The sequence below is a fragment of the Spodoptera frugiperda genome, chromosome 15 (assembly GCF_023101765.2).
Source record: "Spodoptera frugiperda isolate SF20-4 chromosome 15, AGI-APGP_CSIRO_Sfru_2.0, whole genome shotgun sequence".
Classification (NCBI taxonomy): Eukaryota; Metazoa; Arthropoda; class Insecta; order Lepidoptera; family Noctuidae; genus Spodoptera; species Spodoptera frugiperda.
In genome coordinates, this window is record NC_064226.1 from 8,500,959 (window position 1) to 8,526,707 (window position 25,749).

Below are 25,749 nucleotides of genomic sequence, written 5' to 3' on the forward strand. Positions count from 1 at the left end.
CCACTAGGTAGGAAAAAATTCTTGTGTGGCGCAAAGTTAATAAAAAAAATAGGTTCAAAAAGTTTCCTTATTATTACTCAATTTTATCATTTTATATAAAATACTTTTATAAGCGTTCCATCAAACAGTGCCGCCGCCGCGCTGCCTTCGCGCTTGTTTCCTGTGTCTGATTCACTCCATTACCGGACTGTGCGCACGTTTGTTCGCGGCCGGTAATGAAATTGAAACAAACGCGGAGGCTAGGCGGCAGTGGCGGCGCAGTGAACGTTTATAAAATACATGGACGTAAATTAATTTTATATGACTTGGGGCCGTGCATCTTTTTCGTAAATCTAGATATACAAAATACTTGAAGTCAAGTTTGAAAAAAAAATAGTCTTGTCATAATAGAAAATGACAAGTTCTAATACTGGGTTTACCACATGAAGATCTTTCCCCATTTGAGGGAAAACCATATTTGATTTTTTTTATTTAAACTAAAAAGTTAAACTTATGTATTAACATAAGTTAACAACTTAAACTTATGTATTAACATAAGTTTTGAAAAGTAGATATCGAACAATTTTAATGGATATGGATTATAAGAAAATTGGATTTGGATTACATACGTAATACTCCTGCTCTAATTTAACTTTACAACGCATTCTTCATATTTTAACTAAAAATATATTACAAATATAAAAGTGTATTCTTTATTTCTTATTATTTATTGTATATTCATGTAAACAAATACAAATTGTTATTCAAACTACAGTACAAGGAAATTTTAAGAGTAAAGTTGGCAACATTAAATTAATGTCAATGTCAAAAGAGTCAAAAACAAGGAGTAGGAAATTATAATTGGATTTTAGTACTTTCATAACAAATGATAAAATAAAAAAAGAATCCCTTGAAACATTTGATTATTAGCTGCAGTTTATTTAAATCGGATATGGAGCTACCGTTTGAGGTGCGTATATAAGTTAATTCTAGTGAAATGGAATATTTTTACAAGACTTCCGCATTTGTTAACTCTTTTATGGTTTTCTTTGTTTGATCTAAAGATCGATTTTTTTCACGTGATTTATCTATCACGTAAAGAATTTGTTCTATGCAGCAGCAAGTCCAAAGATTACTCAATACTTTGAAATGACGCATTCCCTTATTTTTATTGAATATTATTGTTTTGCTTATGAATTTGACAATATCTTTATGATAACATATTACACAACTTTCAGGTGTTAGTTTATCTATTCAAGTACTTACCTAAATCTGATAGAAAAGCAGCCAGTGAGACATGTCGCTCTTGGTACTTAGCTGCCAATGATCAGTGCTTTTTGAAGAAGAAAGTTGCTATATTTTACAAAACAATCTTCAATGAAGAGTCAGCTTCACCACTTCAAATATTTGAGGACTCACCTATCACATATTACAACTATTTATTCAATGAAGTGGAAATATCAAGTAAACAAAATGAATTCTGGAACAAACTGGGTGAACACATACAATGTTTGACACTGAGGAACTGTGATATTTGTGAAAAAGTATTTGTTCACATACTACAAAAGTGTACAAATCTAGAAACATTGAATGTACAGAATTGCAAAGAACTCTTCATGTCTGGACGCCTGTTGGAAGGCAAGAGTGAAGGATTTCTAACTGAAAATCTAGAAAACTTAAAAACTTTGAGTCTGTCTGGAAACCAGTACCTGACAGATGCTCTGTTCAATAGATTTTCATCAGCTGCACCTGCATTAGAAGAGCTAAACTTGTCTGCATGCTCATTGCAGTTCCATGCAGGTTTAGTTAAAAAGTTCTATCCTCCAGGTACTGATATATTTCAAAACCCTTCAGAAAGTGTATTGACATTTTATTTTATACTGCAGCTAATTATAAGTAGAGCCAAAAATATTAAGCGTTTGCATTTCTCTTGTACTCTGATTGATGGAGCCGCACTCAAGGCTCTATCAGAAATAAAAGATCTAGAGCTACAGTCATTGCAAGTACATTCCTGTGATCAGCTGACTAACACAGGTATACTATCTCTGACAAGTTATCAAACATCTCTGAGAGAGCTTGACATAGGCTTGTGCACGCGAGTAACTGACCAATCACTTGTACATATATGTAAAAATCTAGTCAACCTGGAATCCCTCAATATACAAAGATGTCGAGCTGTGACTGATTTGGGAATAGCCGAACTGCACAAGTTAAAGAAATTAAAGTCTTTAAACATCTCACAGTGTGAACTGCTAACTAAAGATGGTCTCGAAAAAGGTATTTGTGCTGGAGAAAACCAAAGTCTCGAAGAACTGGATATAAACTCATTGAACATAGATCAGACTGGTGTCATCATGATCTCTGAAAGGCTTCCTAACTTACGTATGTTGAACTTGAGCTACTGCTTCAATGCTGTAACAGATACATCAGTACAAGTCATATTTAAGAATCAATTGCTCCTTCAAATTTTAAAACTGAGCCATTGTGACAAGGTGTCTGATGCTGGATTAACTGGTATGGGGAAAGTCGAAATAAAAGAGGGTGAAGACGGTCCAATAATGTCGAATATGGATGATTCACACATGTCTCCGAAGATTCACTTGGGATCAAGAGCAGAAGAAGAAATAGTGAGAGATGCTAAACGAAAGAGAGATGTCATGCTCATGTGTGAAAAACTGTCAATGGATTCATACACAGGCTACTCACTAGCTCGCCTGAGGAGCCTTAAAGAGTTGGATATAAGTGGATGCAATAGGATAACAGATGTGAGCTTGACCTATGCTTTTAACTTCAAAGAACTGATAAATCTAAACTTAAGCAGATGCCAGCAAATTACTTATGAAGGAATTGAACATTTAGTCAAAAACTGTCCCAGTATTGAATATATTAACCTGATAGATTGTTATAATTTGAATGATGAGGCTGTGCAAGAAATAGTCAAAAACTTGCATAGATTGAAGCACTTGGAGCTAAGGGTAAGTTGATTATCGAAATCATTTAAATTACTTTACCACCTCTTTTTTCTTCCATCTCGGTCGCGAGTTTTCGAGAGTAATTCCGTAATGAATGAGGCTTATCTAATTTTAAATATGTACTTATTGCTATAGCTGCAATAGTTTGCTAGAAAATACACTTTGAATCGGTAACGGCATTGATCCCTCATTACATATCGTAACTACCTAAATAAGTAACTCATTGCTCCAATAAATACCCTTCTGTTTGACCTCTCATTTTATTAATAAGTATAACACTTACCTATCTATGTTCCAGGGTTGCAATCAGTTAAGTGACAAGACCTTGGAAGCTGTGAAAACATACTGCAGTAAACTTCAATTCCTGGATGTGCAGGGATGTCGCCACATGTCACCCGAACTGGCGTGTTCTATCGGCTCTTTGCCTTCTCTGCATACAGTATTGATGTCTAAACCAGGACCTTACATAGAAGATGGGAAAAAGAATAGAGCTCCCGCCCCAGCATTTTTGCCTGCTTTGATGAGAAAACTACGCTTACATTAAAATTTTAAAGGCTCTGTAGTGGAATAATTGTCAGTCATATTATTGGGCTGTAACGAGCTACCTCTGCTAGTATGAAGCCATGTGATTGTGCTTGCCATCTATAGGTAGTAACGAAAGATATACTTCATGGCAATAATAAAGCATTTTCAGTCAATTGTGTCAGTTGTAGGAAAATAGGAAGTAACTAGATACCGTTACAAAAGCGATAATAATCTACTCTTTCCTGTACGTAGTCATCTAGTTAAAACGCAATTACTTGTAGAATTACTTTTACTATCTGCGACTGTCTCAAGGCCAAGGTAGAGGCCGACAACAACAGCCGACATTTAATTCATTATGTACAGAAATAAACATGGCTCTGAGCAAACCCTATAAAGTTGTGTATGTGAGTGATATTATATAATTATTTTAAATTGTTTATTTGGTGTAGCTAACAGTGATAAATTGTTATACATTATTATTTTATTTGTATTTTAAAAATATATTATTTATTAAATCAGTGTATGTTACCTGTTCTATAGTATTGGAATTAAAATTTGGATTTCCTGAAACAGGACTATGTAATTATGTCAGCTGTGATAACATTTATAAATTAAGTACAAATTATAAAAAAATACCTATGTTGCAATAAAAGTTTTAAATATTAAATTGTTTTTTTAATCCTTTAAGCAGACAAAACATTGACTCTCAATACACAAAGAGGAATTTAAAGGCAAACCTTTTTGTTTGTTTTTATCCTAAAGGATCCGAAACTGCTGAACCGATTTTGACAATTATTTCACAAATAGAAAGCTAATTATATCAAGTAGTGATTTTGGCTACAATTTACTCATGCGACGTCGGGAGGGGCAGAATTTAAAATAAAATAATAAAACAAAAAATATAAATTTCAATATTTTATTACATTGAATTTAAAAATAACTTATATTAAACATAGATAATGTATTCTTACATACTTGATTTACCTTAATCTTACCAAACTTTGTTCATAAACATATTTTAATGTTATAATACAATGGCTGTAGTTAAAAATAATTGCTAAATCTATTGTGGTTGTATATACCAGTTCTATAATAAAATTATTTTGTAAATATATGTAGTTCTGCAGTGTACACCCTAAGTAGCATTTACTTATTCATATGTAAAGCGGTTTAGTTACAGTGACGGAGTAGGAGTAGGAATTTTTGATATAACTTTTCGAAACAGGCTTTTATCATACATACTTTTAACGTATGTTTGCTGAAATGCAATGCAAACATGTTACTGAGCGTGACAAAAATGAGAAAATGCAAGTTCATTATAATACTTAGTAATTTGCTGATGATATTGCGTAGGCTATAATAATATATAACACTCTAAAATTAAGACTTACATAACATTATAATAATCATAATGATTATATACTTATATCTTATATACACAAAGTATATAACCTGTCAACAATGACGAATTAACATTTTATACATGAGCGAATCAATCCCTAAATCTTTTAGATAAATTTTGGTAAATATTTTTTAAATATCCCTGTGCAAATTTCAACAAAGGCAGTCATACTGCTATTTAAATTAGATACAATATAAACAAAAAATTGGTTCGTTTGCACCAAAATAAATAAACACATTTTGTGTGATTAGCTAGCAGTGCCAATGGAGGCACACTAAAGAATTTGACGAAGTTGTAATATCGACTCACGACGACACTCTTGAAGAGTTGAGAGTAACTAGCGTTGGATTAACTTTTTAGTGCACCTCTAAATGCCTAAAGGTCCTGGCATACTGTACCAACACCATAAACTCATAGCTCCAATACAACACAACTTTGGTTCAGGTTTTTGCTAACAGTAGACACATTGCCTGGGAGACTAAATTTCCCAGTTCCCGTATCTACCGTGAGGATTTAGTACATAAGACTTGGAAGTTTTTAATAATTTGTCTCCCTTTACAGTGCACTTGATACTCTAATAAAGAAGATGTTTGATGCATAGCAAGTTAAAAGAAAGACTAACAGGAGGGAATACACCGCGCGCCGTCGATGTTATGAAATTATCCGATATACAAGCTAATAGTGAAATTGAAATGAATTAATCGCCGAGTTGGAATGAAGCCAGTACAGTATGCCTTGACCTCAATTCTGTAGGACATCCATATCACCATCTGAGATCGCATTAAGTAATTTTTTGTTAAACAAAATATATATCACCCTTATCGTACGCTCTACACATACTATACGAATAATAGCATGTCGCGATGTTGTTTATATTCCAATTTAAATCACTGTAACTATTATCCTTCATAAGGCACCAAGCAATTGTAGCGACAATCACGTGCTATATATTCATATTTTAATGTGGGATGACTTCCATTAACTTTGTCTTATTAATTACTTGATAGTGCAAAGAACCTCAGTCACTCGATAAACATACTTACATGTTATCACTATCCTATTCCTTTACAAAGTGGTCATATATAAAAGTTTATCTACTATAAACAAAACAAATTATTTAATTTATTGTTCAACATGCGAGCTTACATAAGTAATCACAAGTTTCTCATTAGTCAATGTTTATAAAAAATATATTTGTATGTACTGTGATAATTAATTACACTGATATCATTTGCGACAAAACAAATAAGACTTCAAAGCTCGATACCTTAATAAATATGCGGCTACATGTAATAATAGCTTTTGCTCGCAACTCCTTATTGCACTGGGTGGAAAATATTACATAGACAAAACAAAAAACTTACACCTACCTACATTTTGGTTAAATTTTGCATTAGAAACATTTCTCGAAAAATTAAAACAAGCATTCATGTCATTAATATAAAATTGTTAATGGAAATCATTGGTTAAAGTTTTAAATAAAGATACAGCAAATTATGAGTTTGTTACGTTTGACAAGCCAATCAACAAATATTGGAATAAGAGTAATTTTATAAATTACTTGTTATGTTTTCTTCCTCAGTTACATGTTTAGACTACACTAATCAGTTATCGAACTCAGTCCACGCGAAGTATTATCAAAGTGATGTACTAAACGTTCACTTGCTAGACGAGCGCTTCTTCTTGTGCCGTCGCTTTTTAGGCTTTCCTCATGGTTTCAGAGAAAAGGAAGGCGAACGAACCTGCATCTGTGGCGTGTTCAGCGTCGAGCTGCTGGGAGTGGGCGACACGCACGGATCCTGAGAGTTATCGCACTCCAGATCTGGCATGTTTATATCCTCAAAGTCTGGAATATTCCCTGTATACGAGATTAGCTGATTGCCTTCAACTGAAAGTTGCCCAAAAAAATATTATTAATAATTTGATTATCAATAAAAACCGACTGCAGTTAACTACATACTAATATTAAAGATACTCTATATAGAAATCTACTTAACCAATAATATATTATAGTAACTGTATAAATGTAAGAATAAAACAACGTCATATTCAACCATGCAAATACTTGAAAAGCAATCAGTATATAGCTATGTGGTACATAAACATAATATATTGTCAACTCAAATCCTTATCTATTGCAGTAGGTAGGTATATGTTTGAGAGCAATATCATACCTATAACATAACGCCTTAACTTAAAATAAACACTACGTACGCTATACATACAAATACAACCCACGCCCAATATTGGTAAACAAAATGGAACAAAAGATAATAAACGCTATCAAATGCAGCTTTAGAGTAAATTACATTCTAAGCGCTTAGCATTTAAAATTAATTAAAGTAAATATTATAATATGCTTTCTCAGGTGAAATAACAACATAATACTAACGTAACGCTTAGAAACCGATGATGGGGGAATTAAAACATAATTGCCTCTGGAAAAAATAAGCAATAAAATGTACTAAACAAAAAACGGGGCATCATGAATCATCGGTTCCAAATTTACAAATATCAGAATATAAATGAAATTCTACAATTCTTCGTGCAAATTATTTTTTAAATTCTACTTTGCGTTAGATATAAAGGTAGGAGAACTTAATTACTACCATTATCCTCAGTAAACAGGTGCGGGACGCGAGAGTCGTCACTGCTTACATTTGATATCTCACCTTTCTGCTTCTTTGCTTTAATTAAAATATAATTACAGTTAACATATAACATTTATAACTATTGTGCCTTACTTTAACATGATTCTAGCTTAAAGACATACAGTAATTTCACAGCAAACACTGTCTTTATAAGATGTCGCGGCAAAAATGATATTCTTAAGTATAAAACCACTTGGTGATATAGGTTAATCGTGTTTGTAAGAACCCATTAAATATTTACGTAACAATATCTTTCTCAAAGATAAAATCTCCAAAATATTTAAAACAATATGCTATTCACAAAATATAATTGATATGATATTTACAATACAACTGCTTTACACAATTGCGCTTCTGACAAGTATTACATAATAGTGGTTGACAAGGTAGTTAGAGACAGAGTCAGTTTTGTCGCGACACAATCTACCTAACATCTGTAGCACTGACCGGAACCACCACGACTATATTAACCCTTTACCAAAAACATCCACCACGTCATGTGGCCCAGACGCGGTCAGCGTTGAATTAATCTTGCGAGATGATGTAGCAACAGGCTACTTTGTAGAGGAGGCCTCGCTGTTACCGATCAGCCAATCAAAATCAATCATCGGATACTGTTTGGTTGTATCTACAATTAATATAAATGTGAAATATAACTCTGAAAACACATGCAGATATGGATTGGCCTTTAGATCGTAATGATTTTGATGGAAGTCGTGCGTGTGCGTTCGGTTTGAGTGATGTTGTAGGTAGGTATATGCTCTTAACTACTTATATGATAGTCACCAAGATAGCATACACCTTGGACACAAGTTTACCACTCTGCCCTACTCGTTCCTACAAGCTCTATTAGTATGTATGTGTGTAGTTGAGTTAGCGAAAGAGTTACCTCGTGTTTGGTAGTGCTAGTGATAATGCGTCATGAGTGAAATAGCAACCTTTTGAATACCACTTGTTGGTAGTAGAATATTACGAAGTCTTTGGATAAATCTGCTTCCTTTGGATATTGGTATGTATTTGAAAAATTACATACGGAGCAAGAATAGTTAAGGGTTTTGTAGTAACTCACCATTGTTAGTAGGTTTCGCCCTGTCCTCCATCGAGTTATATGGCAGCCCGTAGAATGGATCATCGGAACCAAATAGCTGTAATTGCAATAACAATAACACTTTATTATCTTTACTATCGGCAAAAACAAAATACCAATGGTTACAATGACAATGATAATACGAGATAAAATGATGGATACCTATATCAAATATGCATTTAAAATTTTGAAAATTATACTATATGTTCGTTTACACGTACAGTATTAACTAATGCGACAAGCGCTAGTTACGCGTACAATATCAAAGACCATCCAATTACTTCTACGACTATAATGAAAGCGACTCATTATACGTCAATAGTATCAAATATCCATAAATCATATTTTATCTAGCATCTAATAGTCCTGCTTTATTATATAATTTTTACATAATTATTTGTTGTGGGCTGACAGGAAGGAATAGCGAGAGACATCGAAGGTAATACTCTTGCATCTGGAGTCTATGGACAATACAAAAATAATTTTATTCATTTTTCCTTAATAGGTGCTTAGTGAAAAACACAAGTATTCTTATAAAATAAAGCCTACCTAAAAATAGAACTCAAAAGGAGCATTACTATTGAAAAAAACAATCATAACATTATATAAACTGTGAATCGTAAGTATGCGAGCCGGTTTCTAATACGCAGACAGGTATATATGTGTGAGTGAGAGCGGCTGTGTGAGTGCGGCCAGTGCCGCACACGGCTTCGCACGCGGTACCTACACGTTGCCTGCAACGTGACTGCCGCGGCGCTACCAACCTAACGACCTCAAATATCAATGTTTACAGCGCGCTATAGATTGAATCTGTAGATGTGTGTGTACGATACTGATGGGCACATTCACAATAAACAAAGTTTTTTAGTATTTTAATCAATATGTTATGAAATCTGTATCTCAAAAGTGCTAAGATTTTTATTTCACAATAAGTATTTCATACAACAAACAAGAAAGCGAATAAAATACGATTTAAACAATCTTGAGATACAGAATTGGCTAAGCTGGATATTACATTTTAGTACCTAAGTTATTTTTAGGCATGAATTAATCAAGTTTCCTCATTAAAATGTATAATTACATACCCCCAATAATGTGTTGGTGTCAAATGTATAGCTATCGCTTCGCAGCAACTCTCTCAAAGATTCAAGGTCTGTCTGCATTGCATCCAAATGGTCATCAATATCATTCCTGAAACATTTATAAATTAAATTATTGTATTAGATATGAAAATAAAAAATATTCAAGGTACAAAACAATTAGTGATTATACAAAAATATACTCATTATCTTTGTTTACAACAATGAATGTATGAGAAACTAGAGTACAGTAATTTTGTGTTTACTTAAACAATAATGATACAGCAGTTTAATGATGAAAATTATATTTTTAAGCTCCTATAAATGATTTTAATTTCCTTTTTCCCCCTCAAAGCAATATGAGTCATTTTAGTAAATTATGCATCAGTGACAAAATTAGCAAAGCTTTAATTTTGCAATTGCCTGTCTAATATAGATACTTATCAAAGTGTTCGACATTTGATTTACAAATAGCACAATTTAAAAAATACTTTTAATAAATATATATACAAGGCCACATCTGCGAATTGCCAATTCCGAGTTATTATCATATATATTCACATACTTGTTTGAATTTGTTCCATAGAGGGAAGAATATTCCTCCCGATTTTTGCTGAGGTTATCTCTCCTATTCCTGAGTACCGAAATCACATTCAAATTATACACATGAAAAAATGGTCACAGGTAACTTTGCCAACCATTGCAATAGCAAAATGTACATAGAATAATATAATTGGGTTTGTATTTATTCACATAGGTGTTTCAATAAATATTTTACATAGATTATGTTTAATTCCAATAGAAGTGTATTTGTGTAATAGAAAAAAAGTGAGTAAAATTACATACCTTGTTTGGAATTTGTTAGTATTGTTGTTCACAGTAGCTAGTGTCATGTTGTTCCAATCAAAATCATCCTGGAGTTCGGTTTTGATGTCAGCCAGATTCAGTGTGTTCTCATTACTTTTGGTGGTGCTCTTCTTTGACTTTTTGTTAGACTTTGATGTTTCTCCAGCCCCTTCTATCTTGATGTTTATACCACCCAGCATTTTGTCTTTAGAAGCTGGTAAAAGAGACTCATCCACGAGATCTTGCAATGCATTCTGCATGCTTATGTCATCAGCAGCAGTAACCCCAGCATCACTAACAGAATCATCACTTGCAAATATCTCTGCTGGTAGTTTCAGATCAGCTGATGGGTTCAATGAGTTGTAATTTCCAGTAAGAAGAGATTTTCCAGTTGATGTCGTAGCACCCTTGTTAACAGATTGGTTGCGGCCTTTTGACTTGGATGGCATTTGTCCTTCAATTTTAACAACAACTCGTGGTGAACCCATCACATTGTTCACAGCTGGTTCAACTGCTACTGGTTGGTTCATTACTGGAGTGACTGGGGTTGGTGAAGCTGATGTTATGATGGGCATATTGTCATTTGCCCTCTGCATACCATTAGTGGGAGTCACTGGATATACTAATCGGGTCACTCCTAGAATAAGACATGATTATGAATAACAGTTTCATATACCTAGTACTTATTATATAATATTAATAGGAAATAAGTAGTACCTGCATCCGCATCATCCCCATCTTCCATTGTAACATGATAAATGGATGTTGAGGGATCAGTGGGGCTGTGACTATTCATGGCATTGGACATATTAGGCATGTCAACAGTAATAAAATCAGATTCATTTAATGATTCTTGGGTGCCATCATTATGTAACATGTCATCATGTGCCAATTCATGAATAGTGGGTCCATCCTCCTATAAAGGAAATGTGTATACAAAATTAATATATCATCCAATATGTATAATAACTGGTTAATAAAAACATGGAGAAATACATACTGGATTATCTTCACTCAATTCATCCATTATACTTTCTTTATCTAGCTTCAAGTTCTTTAACTTTCCAGGGTAAGAAGCATCTGTTGCAGAATTATGTGCAGCATTGTTTATCATCAACTGGTAGGGCCTCTTTACACCACAAGCATTCTTAGTTTGAGGAGATGTCCTAGGTGGTTGTACAAGTGACATCAGGAATTGGATAAGCTAAAATGTGAAAAGAAATTACTAATCTGTTGTGTGTTGTGTTGATTTGTTTAATGTTAAATATTACATAATGTATTATACTGACATTGTTTACAATTTGCTGCTGTTTAATGTGTTTTTGCCTCAAAATTGCCACTTCCCTCCAAAGTGCTTCATTTTCCTGCTTCATAGCACTGAATTTAGCATCAAGAGACTCTTGTTTGCCTTTCATCTGTTTCACATCAGATAGCACTTTGTTCATAAGCTCTGGCTTCATAAGAACTTTCTCACCATTTTCATTGCTAGCAACAAGTGACTTTGGGTTGGCAATTTTCCTTTTAATGTGTTCCAATAAATAAGCATGACCTTTCATGAAGCAAGGGTGAGAAAATTCAATTTCATCTTTTTCATATCGCAAGCCACCATTCTCCACAGAAGTAATTTTGTGAAATCCGTACATATTCAATTGCCTAATGAAGCTTGCCATGTTATTATGTTTGTAGTACAAAGGGAGGAGCTCCCTTGCAAAATCTGCCTGATTTTTTATAACAAATGTTTTCCCACCCTGTAAATAATAAACATTATACTTCATCTTATAAGAAACAGTGATAGCAGGACGCCATGTTGAGTCACTATTTAATGTTGGTTTAGTAATTGATTCTGTAACAGTCATAACTGATTGAAGATAAGACCTAAATTGATATAGCACACTGCAGATTGACCAGCCACACACAATGCATTGATTGTTTACAGTGCCTACTTCATTACATACCATACATTAACAAACTTTCATTTAATACTGTCATGACCTGGCTGGTCAAGGTTCAATTTCCAAGTACTAGTTTATGTTCCTAAGAAATCTAGAAAGTGTTTTCAAAGCTACTTGCAAGCTAAAGTCTCATTAGTGAAAATTATTCTAATTAAGACAAATCATTTTTATTTAGCAGCTGTGAAGTCTGTTTAACTAACTTCCTTCCATACTATCTAACTACTTATATACGTAATACGTAAAAAGACAAACATCCTATTCACAATCAATAACATCTGAATGGGAAACGTTTTCAACAATAGTCTAATAGCTTTCGTCTATCAAAAATATAAACCATTGCTTATTAATTCACGTCAGGGGCCGCGAGCATGGTACAAAACGTGACCTGTAACTATTTATTTATTTATCAAGTTTCACAGCCAGTCCGTCAACTTGCAACATTTTTAGGTTGTTTTCGTAATGACTTTCTAATAGGAATTCTGCTGGTATTATGCCCTAAAGTCTTGTAAGATAATAATAACATAAACAAGGTTATTTTTATGTACGATATAAAATAAAAAATACATACAGGGCTCCAAGAAATCAGATGATTCGTCTCCGTATCATTCACCAGTTTCCATAATTTTCCTAGAAAAGCAGGCACACTAGCCCCAATTTCTACTACTGAACGCATGTTAAAGTTAGCTCAATATGTAACACTGTCAATAAAAACGACTTTTTCAAGTCCTATATCAATATTTCAGAGAATTATTACAAAACACTCAAGAATACAGTTCTCAATTCGCCATTTTAATTATAAACTCACACATTGTCAATGGTTTTGTTCACACTAACAAAATTCGCAATACTGTACAATGTACTTACAGTGAAATACACACACATAGAGAAAATCTGTACCAACATCAAATAAAATACTACGTTCAATTTATCTAAGTGGCTTTAAATTGTAATTAAACTGAATAATTTGAAAGAACCTTTAACAAAGAATAAAAATACAAATAACATTAACTGAATAATCAACTATTTTTAATACGAAATACGAAATATTTATTGTAAATCGAATGACTAAAAGACTGTAAGCTAACTTCAAGGACTATTGAATGACGTGACATTTTTGATTGGTCAACGGCTGTGACGTCTACAGTCAAGAAGATGACAAGTTTGATTTCATTCGTTCAATTTCTTCGATTTCGATCTTCGTCGGTCATTTCGTACGTTTTCGTTCGTCGGTCGGTCACAGACGGTCAATCAGAATCAGTCAATGTGAAATTTTATCGAGAATTGGAATATTTGAGAATTAATTTGTCCATTTCTTGACTTTTTGATTAAGGTGCATTACATTAAGATTTTCCTAAGCGAGTAAGTCGCGAGTTTCTGAGTTTCTGTTGCAAATAAATAAAACCGACTCAAATCTAACAGTACACTCGCAAGTAACGAGATGGAGGTAAGAAACTTGAAAATTAGAAAATAAGTGCGTGCGGCACAACCGGTTTAATACTATGTAAATATTCTTATTTTATAGATCGAGATCTTGAACGCTTCTGGATCTAAGCCTTTGGGAAAAATAGTAGTAAATGAAAGTACTACTATTAAAAATGTGAAAGATAAGATTTACCAGACCGTCAAGAAATCTTTGCACCCCGACCGGCAAGCCATTAAATTAGAAGCGAAAGGAAAGTCGCTGAAAGATGAAGAGACACTGAAGTCTCTTAATATCCAAGAAGGTTCTAAACTGTATGTGAAAGATTTAGGACCACAGATTTCCTGGAAAAATGTGTTCCTTGCTGAGTATGCTGGCCCATTATTTATTTACCTATGGGTTTACCAAAGGCCTTGGATGCTCTATGGAGAAACCACAGCAGCTCCGGGGACGGTGGCTACGTGAGTAACTTATGAATCTTCCACTTAAAGTTCATATTTTATTTTTTATAGTCAGTATTTGCACAAGTTATATAAGTTAATTTGTATATTAATAAAGATAGGAAACTCACAATCCTTTATTAATCTAAGATGTAAGTTACAAAATTAACATAGTTATAAAATGTGGGTACTTAAATTTTTTTTAGATTCTAATTCTAATAAGAATCAAAGTAAATTTTGGCACAAATTTCAGAGTAGGTAATGACTTAAAATTTAAAATTTCAGAGTAGATAATGACTTAAAATTTAAAATTTCAGAGTGGCAACTGCATGCTGGTCCTTCCACTATGGCAAGCGGTTGCTAGAGACCCTCTTTGTTCACCGTTTCTCTCATGGCACTATGCCACTGCGCAACTTGTTTAGGAACTGCTCTTACTACTGGCTGTTCACCCTGTATGTGGCATACCACATCAACCACCCTCTATACACCGCTCCCTGCAACACCTGCTATTACATCGGACTTGGTGGATTTATTGTAAGTACCAACTTATTTTTACATTTATAGTTTTTAAATATGGATATGTAACCTTCATGGTTACGAACAGTGGTCTAATTAAAATTAACAGACTAACAACAATATGCAAAAAATTTCAGAATGTGTTAAATGTATAAATAATACATTTATGCTACAGTGACTTGTACTTCTAGCTGATATTTATTCATAAAGCATTGACTGAATCAAAGAAACCCAACTAGCTTTGTAAATTATATTTGTAGTAAATACTTATAAGCCCAATATCTCTTTATTATAAAAACTCCATAAAAGAGCAGGTAGTTGTCTGTGGCATACATTTTGTTTACCCACTCATTCTGAATACAACCTTTAACCTTGTACTTGAGTCAAAGTCCATTACATTGAAAATGTTAACGACATGCATTTTTTTATAATTAAACCAATGATAATAATATACAGTTAACTTACATTTATCTTTTACATTTAATTTTAGTCCTTATCTGTATTGTTATAAAATTGAAAATTATTATGACTTGAATCATTTTATATTTACTCAAACTATGTATCTACCTTCTAATATTATTTTTACAATAACTTCTTGCAACAGTTTGTAACAAAATTATGTTCTCACTGTTGAGACATCACTTGCATATAATATAATCAATGTTGTGAAGTAGATATTGCTAGGTTTATCATAGTTTATAAGCAAAAAGGTATAAACCTAGTTAAATAGTTCTATTTATGCAATTACTTGACCAGTATGTCAGTTGCGTAACCTATTGATTCAATACAGCATATTTTATCCATGTAGGTATATTAGTTACATAGATACCTTCAATCGTAATTCTTGAACGAGTATGCAGATGTGTATATGGTAGGGTAGGCGGAATATAATTTTAGTTTCGAGTTAAAAAAATATCATCTCAACAATGAACATGATTGCAGGAGTACGAACGGGGTAGGTAGTTAGTAAGTCTGACATTTCCTCGCCCAAGGTGTGAGAATTAATTTAAAATAAGTCCTTTAATATTAGGGTAAGACAACAATCATTTTGTAATGTAGGTAGTATTAATATTTGATTTTTAATTTTCAGTTCTGTGAGCTGGGTAACCTGAGCATCCACTTGCTTTTGAAGAATTTGAGACCTCCCGGTACTAAAGTGAGGCGTATCCCTGTTCCCGATGGCAACCCCTTCTCTCTTCTTTTCAACTATGTATCTTGTCCTAACTACACCTACGAGTTTGGATCATGGCTGTTCTTTACTGTCATGACTAAATGTGCTCCAGGTAAGGAATGTCTAAAGTTATATTTAAGCTGATTGTTTAGTTCAATTCAAAATATTACTAGGAATTCTTTCCAATTCACATTTTCCATTAAAACTTTTGTATTAAAATTTTAAATGCGTAAATGTGTAAAGCATTTTGAACTTTGTGTTCCTCCTCGACTCTTCGTATACATTAGCCGCGTATTACGTCACGAATGGTAATTATTTATGAATATTAAACAAACCTTCAATCCAAACGCGATTTGTCGACACTTTAGTTTTTGTTCTGTTAATCTGTATGCAATATGGTAGTAAGTGTGATTTTTGGTATTTTCTAGCTGGTCTGTTTGCTGCCGCCGGCTTCTATCAAATGGCAGTGTGGGCCATCGGGAAACACCGCAACTACAAGAAGGAATTCGCTGACTACCCCAAGGGACGTAGAGCTATCTTGCCTTTTATTCTATAAGTAGTTAAGTTTAATATTCCAAATATAATAGACATTCAATGTTAATTAGCTAGACGAGGACTCATCAGTCACAAATACTCCTACGTCTTATTTCTATGGGCGGGTATTAGCTAAGACTATTATGGGTGATGGCTTATGTTCTGAATGACATGGATGCATGGGCATCAAGGACAGTTTTCGTTAAGAAAAATATTAATTTATATTTTTGCAATTATTTTTACGTTATCAAATAGGATTTTTTCTTTATAACGTTTAGCAACAGGCTACTTTGTAGAGGAGGCCTCGCTGTTACCGATCAGCCAATCAAAATCAATCATCGGATACTGTTTGGTTGTATCTACAATTAATATAAATGTGAAATATAACTCTGAAAACACATGCAGATATGGTTTGGCCTTTAGATCGTAATGATTTTGATGGAAGTCGTGCGTGTGCGTTCGGTTTGAGTGATGTTGTAGGTAGGTATATGCTCTTAACTACTTATTTGATAGTCACCAAGATAGCATACACCTTGGACACAAGTTTACCACTCTGCCCTACTCGTTCCTACAAGCTCTATTAGTATGTATGTGTGTAGTTGAGTTAGCGAAAGAGTTACCTCGTGTTTGGTAGTGCTAGTGATAATGCGTCATGAGTGAAATAGCAACCTTTTGAATACCACTTGTTGGTAGTAGAATATTACGAAGTCTTTGGATAAATCTGCTTCCTTTGGATATTGGTATGTATTTGAAAAATTACATACGGAGCAAAAATAGTTAAGGGTTTTGTAGTAACTCACCATTGTTAGTAGGTTTCGCCCTGTCCTCCATCGAGTTATATGGCAGCCCGTAGAATGGATCATCGGAACCAAATAGCTGTAATTGCAATAACAATAACACTTTATTATCTTTACTATCGGCAAAAACAAAATACCAATGGTTACAATGACAATGATAATACGAGATAAAATGATGGATACCTATATCAAATATGCATTTAATTTTTTGAAAATTATACTATATGTTCGTTTACACATACAGTATTAACTAATGCGACAAGCGCTAGTTACGCGTACAATATCAAAGACCATCCAATTACTTCTACGACTATAATGAAAGCGACTCATTATACGTCAATAGTATCAAATATCCATAAATCATATTTTATCTAGCATCTAATAGTCCTGCTTTATTATATAATTTTTACATAATTATTTGTTGTGGGCTGACAGGAAGGAATAGCGAGAGACATCGAAGGTAATACTCTTGCATCTGGAGTCTATGGACAATACAAAAATAATTTTATTCATTTTTCCTTAATAGGTGCTTAGTGAAAAACACAAGTATTCTTATAAAATAAAGCCTACCTAAAAATAGAACTCAAAAGGAGCATTACTATTGAAAAAAACAATCATAACATTATATAAACTGTGAATCGTAAGTATGCGAGCCGGTTTCTAATACGCAGACAGGTATATATGTGTGAGTGAGAGCGGCTGTGTGAGTGCGGCCAGTGCCGCACACGGCTTCGCACGCGGTACCTACACGTTGCCTGCAACGTGACTGCCGCGGCGCTACCAACCTAACGACCTCAAATATCAATGTTTACAGCGCGCTATAGATTGAATCTGTAGATGTGTGTGTACGATACTGATGGGCACATTCACAATAAACAAAGTTTTTTAGTATTTTAATCAATATGTTATGAAATCTGTATCTCAAAAGTGCTAAGATTTTTATTTCACAATAAGTATTTCATACAACAAACAAGAAAGCGAATAAAATACGATCTAAACAATCTTGAGATACAGAATTGGCTAAGCTGGATATTACATTTTAGTACCTAAGTTATTTTTAGGCATGAATTAATCAAGTTTCCTCATTAAAATGTATAATTACATACCCCCAATAATGTGTTGGTGTCAAATGTATAGCTATCGCTTCGCAGCAACTCTCTCAAAGATTCAAGGTCTGTCTGCATTGCATCCAAATGGTCATCAATATCATTCCTGAAACATTTATAAATTAAATTATTGTATTAGATATGAAAATAAAAAATATTCAAGGTACAAAACAATTAGTGATTATACAAAAATATACTCATTATCTTTGTTTACAACAACGAATGTATGAGAAACTAGAGTACAGTAATTTTGTGTTTACTTAAATAATAATGATACAGCAGTTTCAATGATGAAAATTATATTTTTAAGCTCCTATAAATGATTTTAATTTCCTTTTTCCCCTCAAAGCAATATGAGTCATTTTAGTAAATTATGCATCAGTGACAAAATTAGCAAAGCTTTAATTTTGCAATTGCCTGTCTAATATAGATACTTATCAAAGTGTTCGACATTTGATTTACAAATAGCACAATTTAAAAAATACTTTTAATAAATATATATACAAGGCCACATCTGCGAATTGCCAATTCCGAGTTATTATCATATATATTCACATACTTGTTTGAATTTGTTCCATAGAGGGAAGAATATTCCTCCCGATTTTTGCTGAGGTTATCTCTCCTATTCCTGAGTACCGAAATCACATTCAAATTATACACATGAAAAAATGGTCACAGGTAACTTTGCCAACCATTGCAATAGCAAAATGTACATAGAATAATATAATTGGGTTTGTATTTATTCACATGGGTGTTTCAATAAATATTTTACATAGATTATTTTTAATTCCAATAGAAGTGTATTTGTGTAATTGAAAAAAATGAGTAAAATTACATACCTTGTTTGGAATTTGTTAGTATTGTTGTTTACGGTAGCTAGTGTCATGTTGTTCCAATCAAAATCATCCTGGAGTTCAGTTTTGATATCAGCCAGATTCAGTGTGTTCTCATTACTTTTAGTGGTGCTCTTCTTTGACTTTTTGTTAGACTTTGATGTTTCTCCGGCCCCCTCTATCTTGATGTTTATGCCACCCAACATTTTATCTTTAGAAGCTGGTAAAAGAGACTCATCCACGAGATCTTGCAATGCATTCTGCATGCTTATGTCATCAGCAGCAGTAACCCCAGCATCACTAACAGAATCATCACTTGCAAATATCTCTGCTGGTAGTTTCAGATCAGCTGATGGGTTCAATGAGTTGTAATTTCCAGTAAGAAGAGATTTTCCAGTTGATGTCGTAGCACCCTTGTTAACAGATTGGTTGCGGCCTTTTGACTTGGATGGCATTTGTCCTTCAATTTTAACAACAACTCGTGGTGAACCCATCACATTGTTCACAGCTGGTTCAACTGCTACTGGTTGGTTCATTACTGGAGTGACTGGGGTTGGTGAAGCTGATGTTATGATGGGCATATTGTCATTTGCCCTCTGCATACCATTAGTGGGAGTCACTGGATATACTAATCGGGTCACTCCTGGAATAACACAAGTTATGAATAACAGTTTCATACAACTAATACCTATTATATATTATGAATATGGAATAACTAGTACCTGCATCCGCATCATCCCCATCTTCCATTGTAACATGATAAATGGATGTTGAGGGATCAGTTGGGCTGTGACTATTCATGGCATTGGACATATTAGGCATGTCAACAGTAATAAAATCAGATTCATTTAATGATTCCTGGGCGCCATCATTATGTAACATGTCATCATGTGCCAATTCATGAATAGTGGGTCCATCCTCCTATAAAGGAAATGTGTATACAAAATTAATATATCATCCAATATGTATAATAACTGGTTAATAAAAACATGGAGAAATACATACTGGATTATCTTCACTCAATTCATCCATTATACTTTCTTTATCTAGCTTCAAGTTCTTTAACTTTCCAGGGTAAGAAGCATCTGTTGCAGAATTATGTGCAGCATTGTTTATCATCAACTGGTAGGGCCTCTTTACACCACAAGCATTCTTAGTTTGAGGAGATGTCCTAGGTGGTTGTACAAGTGACATCAGGAATTGGATAAGCTAAAATGTGAAAAGAAATTACTAATCTGTTGTGTGTTGTGTTGATTTGTTTAATGTTAAATATTACATAATGTATTATACTGACATTGTTTACAATTTGCTGCTGTTTAATGTGTTTTTGCCTCAAAATTGCCACTTCCCTCCAAAGTGCTTCATTTTCCTGCTTCATAGCACTGAATTTAGCATCAAGAGACTCTTGTTTGCCTTTCATCTGTTTCACATCAGATAGCACTTTGTTCATAAGCTCTGGCTTCATAAGAACTTTCTCACCATTTTCATTGCTAGCAACAAGTGACTTTGGGTTGGCAATTTTCCTTTTAATATGTTCCAATAAATAAGCATGACCTTTCATAAAGCAAGGGTGAGAAAATTCAATTTCATCTTTTTCATATCGCAGACCACCATTTTCCACAGAAGTTATTTTGTGAAATCCGTACATATTCAATTGCCTAATGAAGCTCGCCATGTTATTATGTTTGTAGTACAAAGGGAGGAGCTCCCTTGCAAAATCTGCCTGATTTTTTATAACAAATGTTTTCCCACCCTGTAAATAATAAACATTATACTTCATCTTTTAAGAAACAGTGATAGCAGGACGCCATGTTGAGTCACTATTTAATGTTGGTTTAGTAATTGATTCTGTAACAGTCATAACTGATTGAAGATAAGACCTAAATTGATATAGCACACTGCAGATTGACCAGCCACACACAATGCATTGATTGTTTACAGTGCCTACTTCATTACATACCATACATTAACAAACTTTCATTTAATACTGTCATGACCTGGCTGGTCAAGGTTCAATTTCCAAGTACTAGTTTATGTTCCTAAGAAATCTAGAAAGTGTTTTCAAAGCTACTTGCAAGCTAAAGTCTCATTAGTGAAAATTATTCTAATTAAGACAAATCATTTTTATTTAGCAGCTGTGAAGTCTGTTTAACTAACTTCCTTCCATACTATCTAACTACTTATATACGTAATACGTAAAAAGACAAACATCCTATTCACAATCAATAACATCTGAATGGGAAACGTTTTCAACAATAGTCTAATAGCTTTCGTCTATCAAAAATATAAACCATTGCTTATTAATTCACGTCAGGGGCCGCGAGCATGGTACAAAACGTGACCTGTAACTATTTATTTATTTATCAAGTTTCACAGCCAGTCCGTCAACTTGCAACATTTTTAGGTTGTTTTCGTAATGACTTTCTAATAGGAATTCTGCTGGTATTATGCCCTAAAGTCTTGTAAGATAATAATAACATAAACAAGGTTATTTTTATGTACGATATAAAATAAAAAATACATACAGGGCTCCAAGAAATCAGATGATTCGTCTCCGTATCATTCACCAGTTTCCATAATTTTCCTAGAAAAGCAGGCACACTAGCCCCAATTTCTACTACTGAACGCATGTTAAAGTTAGCTCAATATGTAACACTGTCAATAAAAACGACTTTTTCAAGTCCTATATCAATATTTCAGAGAATTATTACAAAACACTCAAGAATACAGTTCTCAATTCGCCATTTTAATTATAAACTCACACATTGTCAATGGTTTTGTTCACACTAACAAAATTCGCAATACTGTACAATGTACTTACAGTGAAATACACACACATAGAGAAAATCTGTACCAACATCAAATAAAATACTACGTTCAATTTATCTAAGTGGCTTTAAATTGTAATTAAACTGAATAATTTGAAAGAACCTTTAACAAAGAATAAAAATACAAATAACATTAACTGAATAATCAACTATTTTTAATACGAAATACGAAATATTTATTGTAAATCGAATGACTAAAAGACTGTAAGCTAACTTCAAGGACTATTGAATGACGTGACATTTTTGATTGGCCAACGGCTGTGACGTCTACAGTCAAGAAGATGACAAGTTTGATTTCATTCGTTCAATTTCTTCGATTTCGATCTTCGTCGGTCATTTCGTACGTTTTCGTTCGTCGGTCGGTCACAGACGGTCAATCAGAATCAGTCAATGTGAAATTTTATCGAGAATTGGAATATTTGAGAATTAATTTGTCCATTTCTTGACTTTTTGATTAAGGTGCATTACATTAAGATTTTCCTAAGCGAGTAAGTCGCGAGTTTCTGAGTTTCTGTTGCAAATAAATAAAACCGACTCAAATCTAACAGTACACTCGCAAGTAACGAGATGGAGGTAAGAAACTTGAAAATTAGAAAATAAGTGCGTGCGGCACAACCGGTTTAATACTATGTAAATATTCTTATTTTATAGATCGAGATCTTGAACGCTTCTGGATCTAAGCCTTTGGGAAAAATAGTAGTAAATGAAAGTACTACTATTAAAAATGTGAAAGATAAGATTTACCAGACCGTCAAGAAATCTTTGCACCCCGACCGGCAAGCTATTAAATTAGAAGCGAAAGGAAAGTCGCTGAAAGATGAAGAGACACTTAAGTCTCTTAATATCCAAGAAGGTTCTAAACTGTATGTGAAAGATTTAGGACCACAGATTTCCTGGAAAAATGTGTTCCTTGCTGAGTATGCTGGCCCATTATTTATTTACCTATGGGTTTACCAAAGGCCTTGGATGCTCTATGGAGAAACCACAGCAGCTCCGGGGACGGTGGCTACGTGAGTAACTTATGAATCTTCCACTTAAAGTTCATATTTTATTTTTTATAGTCAGTATTTGCACAAGTTATATAAGTTAATTTGTATATTAATAAAGATAGGAAACTCACAATCCTTTATTAATCTAAGATGTAAGTTACAAAATTAACATAGTTATAAAATGTGGGTACTTAAATTTTTTTTAGATTCTAATTCTAATAAGAATCAAAGTAAATTTTGGCACAAATTTCAGAGTAGGTAATGACTTAAAATTTAAAATTTCAGAGTAGATAATGACTTAAAATTTAAAATTTCAGAGTGGCAACTGCATGCTGGTCCTTCCACTATGGCAAGCGGTTGCTAGAGACCCTCTTTGTTCACCGTTTCTCTCATGGCACTATGCCACTGCGCAACTTGTTTAGGAACTGCTCTTACTACTGGCTGTTCACCCTGTATGTGGCATACCACATCAACCACCCTCTATACACCGCTCCCTGCAACACCTGCTATTACATCGGACTTGGTGGATTTATCGTAAGTACCAACTTATTTTTACATTTATAGTTTTTAAATATAGATATGTAACCTTCATGGTTACGGACAGTGGTCTAATTAAAATTAACAGACTAACAACAATATGCAAAAAATTTCAGAATGTGTTAAATGTATAAATAATACATTTATGCTACAGTGACTTGTACTTCTAGCTGATATTTATTCATAAAGCATTGACTGAATCAAAGAAACCCAACTAGCTTTGTTAATTATATTTGTAGTAAATACTTATAAGCCCAATATCTTTTTACTATAAAAACTCCATAAAAAAGCAGGTAGTTGTCTGTGGCATACATTTTGTTTACCCACTCATTCTGAATACAACCTTTAACCTTGTACTTGAGTCAAAGTCCATTACATTGAAAATGTTAACGACATGCATTTTTTTATAATTAAACCAATGATAATAATATACAGTTAACTTACATTTATCTTTTACATTTAATTTTAGTCCTTATTGGTATTGTTATAAAATTAAAAATTATTATGACTTGAATCATTTTATATTTACTCAAACTATGTATCTACCTTTAAACATTATTTCTACAATAACTTCTAGCAACAGTTTGTAACAAAATTATATTCTCACTGTTAGACATCACTTGCAAAAATATAATCAATGTTATGAAGTAGATATGCTATATTTATCATAGTTTATAAGCAAAAAGGTATAAACCTAGTTAAATAGTTCTATTTATGCAATTACTTGACCAGTATGTCAGTTGCGTAACCTATTGATTCAATACAGCATATTTTATCCATGTAGGTATATTAGTTACATAGATACCTTCAATCGTAATTCTTGAACGAGTATGCAGATGTGTATATGGTAGGGTAGGTGGAATATAATTTTAGTTTCGAGTTAAAAAAATATCATCTCAACAATGAACATGATTGCAGGAGTACGAACGGGGTAGGTAGTTAGTAAGAGTCTGACATTTCCTCGCCCAAGGTGTGAGAATTAATTTAAAATAAGTCCTTTAATATTAGGGTAAGCCAACAAACATTTAGTAATGGAGGTAGTAATATTATTTTATTTTTAATTTTCAGTTCTGTGAGCTGGGTAACCTGAGCATCCACTTGCTTTTGAAGAATTTGAGACCTCCCGGTACCAAAGTGAGGCGTATCCCTGTTCCCGATGGCAACCCCTTCTCTCTTCTTTTCAACTATGTCTCTTGTCCTAACTACACCTACGAGTTTGGATCATGGCTGTTCTTTACTGTCATGACTAAATGTGCTCCAGGTAAGAAATATTTAAAGGTATATTTAGATTAAAAAAGCTGATTGTGTTGAATCAATTCAAAATATAACAATATTGACGTAAATCTCACTAGGAATTCTTTCGGATTCACATTTTCGATTAAAACTTTTGTATTAAAATTTGAAATGCGTAAATGTGTAAAGCGTTTTGAACTTTGTGTTCCTCCTCGACTCTTCGTATACATTAGCCGCGTATTACGTCACGAATGGTAATTATTTATGAATATTAAACAAACCTTCAATCCAAACGCGATTTGTCGACACTTTAGTTTTTGTGCCGTTAATCTGTATGCAATGTGGTGGTAGTAATTGTGATTTTTGGTATCTTCTAGCTGGTCTGTTTGCTGCCGCCGGCTTCTATCAAATGGCAGTGTGGGCCATCGGGAAACACCGCAACTACAAGAAGGAATTCGTTGACTACCCCAAGGGACGTAGAGCTATCTTGCCTTTTATTCTATAAGTAGTTAAGTTTAATATTCCAAATATAATAGACATTCAATGTTAATTAGCTAGACGAGGACTCATCAGTCACAAATACTCCTACGTCTTATTTCTATGGGCGGGTATTAGCTAAGACTATTATGGGTGATGGCTTATGTTCTGAATGACATGGATGCATGGGCATCAAGGACAGTTTTCGTTAAGAAAAATATTAATTTATATTTTTGCAATTATTTTTACGTTATCAAATAGGAATTTTTCTTTATAACGTTTAAACAAGTTTTACTGTTTAAAATACCCAACGATAGACCAGATATTTATGTTGAATAAAGTTTTTATTATATTTGTATTGTTTATATTTATGTT

General features: G+C 33.5%; 5 protein-coding genes across 13 annotated transcripts; 3 read left to right on the forward strand and 2 right to left on the reverse strand.

Moving 5' to 3' along the window:
* The first annotated feature begins 780 nt into the window (after positions 1-780).
* LOC118274513 (F-box/LRR-repeat protein 14) lies at positions 781-4,667 on the forward strand. The gene is made up of 3 exons (XM_035592023.2): positions 781-949; positions 1,218-2,954; positions 3,250-4,667. The coding sequence occupies exons 1-3, from the start codon at positions 932-934 to the stop codon at positions 3,493-3,495; spliced, it is 2,001 nt and encodes a 666-aa protein (XP_035447916.2). The 5' UTR covers positions 781-931; the 3' UTR covers positions 3,496-4,667.
* Positions 4,379-13,328, reverse strand: LOC118272871 (heat shock factor protein). Of its 7 annotated transcripts, XM_035589589.2 has the most exons (11): positions 13,062-13,328; positions 11,831-12,289; positions 11,542-11,745; positions 11,259-11,457; positions 10,542-11,178; positions 10,261-10,329; positions 9,702-9,807; positions 9,006-9,077; positions 8,599-8,674; positions 7,488-7,565; positions 4,379-6,766 (listed from the first exon to the last, which is right to left on the reverse strand). In XM_035589589.2, the coding sequence occupies exons 1-11, from the start codon at positions 13,164-13,166 to the stop codon at positions 6,588-6,590; spliced, it is 2,184 nt and encodes a 727-aa protein (XP_035445482.1). In that variant the 5' UTR covers positions 13,167-13,328; the 3' UTR covers positions 4,379-6,587. The 7 variants fall into 7 exon arrangements, with proteins under 7 accessions (XP_035445482.1, XP_035445487.1, XP_035445493.1 ...); XM_035589594.2 differs by lacking the exon at positions 10,261-10,329; XM_035589600.2 differs by lacking the exon at positions 9,006-9,077 and having other exon boundaries at positions 13,062-13,327.
* Positions 7,542-22,113, reverse strand: LOC126911490 (heat shock factor protein). 3 transcript variants are annotated; one of them, XM_050698863.1, is made up of 10 exons: positions 21,836-22,112; positions 20,605-21,063; positions 20,316-20,519; positions 20,033-20,231; positions 19,317-19,953; positions 19,037-19,105; positions 18,478-18,583; positions 17,782-17,853; positions 17,375-17,450; positions 7,542-8,157 (listed from the first exon to the last, which is right to left on the reverse strand). In XM_050698863.1, exons 1-10 carry the CDS (start codon positions 21,938-21,940, stop codon positions 8,084-8,086), a joined length of 2,001 nt encoding a protein of 666 aa, XP_050554820.1. In that variant the 5' UTR covers positions 21,941-22,112; the 3' UTR covers positions 7,542-8,083. The 3 variants fall into 3 exon arrangements, with proteins under 3 accessions (XP_050554820.1, XP_050554821.1, XP_050554822.1); XM_050698864.1 differs by lacking the exon at positions 7,542-8,157 and adding an exon at positions 16,847-16,933 and having other exon boundaries at positions 21,836-22,113; XM_050698865.1 differs by lacking the exons at positions 7,542-8,157; positions 17,782-17,853 and adding an exon at positions 16,847-16,933 and having other exon boundaries at positions 21,836-22,111.
* Positions 13,695-16,846, forward strand: LOC126911491 (probable very-long-chain enoyl-CoA reductase art-1). The gene is made up of 5 exons (XM_050698866.1): positions 13,695-13,937; positions 14,016-14,374; positions 14,671-14,887; positions 15,960-16,152; positions 16,469-16,846. Exons 1-5 carry the CDS (start codon positions 13,932-13,934, stop codon positions 16,594-16,596), a joined length of 903 nt encoding a protein of 300 aa, XP_050554823.1. The 5' UTR covers positions 13,695-13,931; the 3' UTR covers positions 16,597-16,846.
* Positions 22,114-22,473: 360 nt separating the features above from the next.
* On the forward strand, positions 22,474-25,726 carry LOC118272916 (probable very-long-chain enoyl-CoA reductase art-1). Its single transcript, XM_035589647.2, has 5 exons — positions 22,474-22,711; positions 22,790-23,148; positions 23,445-23,661; positions 24,733-24,925; positions 25,275-25,726. The coding sequence occupies exons 1-5, from the start codon at positions 22,706-22,708 to the stop codon at positions 25,400-25,402; spliced, it is 903 nt and encodes a 300-aa protein (XP_035445540.2). The 5' UTR covers positions 22,474-22,705; the 3' UTR covers positions 25,403-25,726.
* Positions 25,727-25,749: the final 23 nt, after the last annotated feature.

What these genes read in the sequence shown, in the direction of transcription:
- LOC126911491 (XM_050698866.1), top strand. An exon ending in GCTCCGGGGACGGTGGCTAC is followed by an intron (nt 14,375 to 14,670) that starts GTGAGTAACTTA and finishes TTAAAATTTCAG; the next exon opens with AGTGGCAACTGCATGCTGGT. An exon ending in TCGGACTTGGTGGATTTATT is followed by an intron (nt 14,888 to 15,959) that starts GTAAGTACCAAC and finishes TTTAATTTTCAG; the next exon opens with TTCTGTGAGCTGGGTAACCT.
- LOC118274513 (XM_035592023.2), top strand. An exon ending in TGAAGCACTTGGAGCTAAGG is followed by an intron (nt 2,955 to 3,249) that starts GTAAGTTGATTA and finishes TCTATGTTCCAG; the next exon opens with GGTTGCAATCAGTTAAGTGA.
- LOC118272871 (XM_035589589.2), bottom strand. Translation starts at nt 13,166, where the DNA reads ATGCGTTCAGTAGTAGAAATTGGGGCTAGTGTGCCTGCTTTTCTAGGA. An exon ending in AGCCCACAACAAATAATTAT is followed by an intron (nt 8,675 to 9,005) that starts GTAAAAATTATA and finishes TTGCAATTACAG; the next exon opens with CTATTTGGTTCCGATGATCC. An exon ending in CCTGTTTACTGAGGATAATG is followed by an intron (nt 6,767 to 7,487) that starts GTAGTAATTAAG and finishes GGCAACTTTCAG; the next exon opens with TTGAAGGCAATCAGCTAATC.
- LOC126911490 (XM_050698863.1), bottom strand. Translation starts at nt 21,940, where the DNA reads ATGCGTTCAGTAGTAGAAATTGGGGCTAGTGTGCCTGCTTTTCTAGGA. An exon ending in AGCAGCAAATTGTAAACAAT is followed by an intron (nt 20,520 to 20,604) that starts GTCAGTATAATA and finishes TTCACATTTTAG; the next exon opens with CTTATCCAATTCCTGATGTC. An exon ending in AATTGAGTGAAGATAATCCA is followed by an intron (nt 20,232 to 20,315) that starts GTATGTATTTCT and finishes TTTCCTTTATAG; the next exon opens with GAGGATGGACCCACTATTCA.
- LOC118272916 (XM_035589647.2), top strand. An exon ending in GCTCCGGGGACGGTGGCTAC is followed by an intron (nt 23,149 to 23,444) that starts GTGAGTAACTTA and finishes TTAAAATTTCAG; the next exon opens with AGTGGCAACTGCATGCTGGT. An exon ending in TCGGACTTGGTGGATTTATC is followed by an intron (nt 23,662 to 24,732) that starts GTAAGTACCAAC and finishes TTTAATTTTCAG; the next exon opens with TTCTGTGAGCTGGGTAACCT.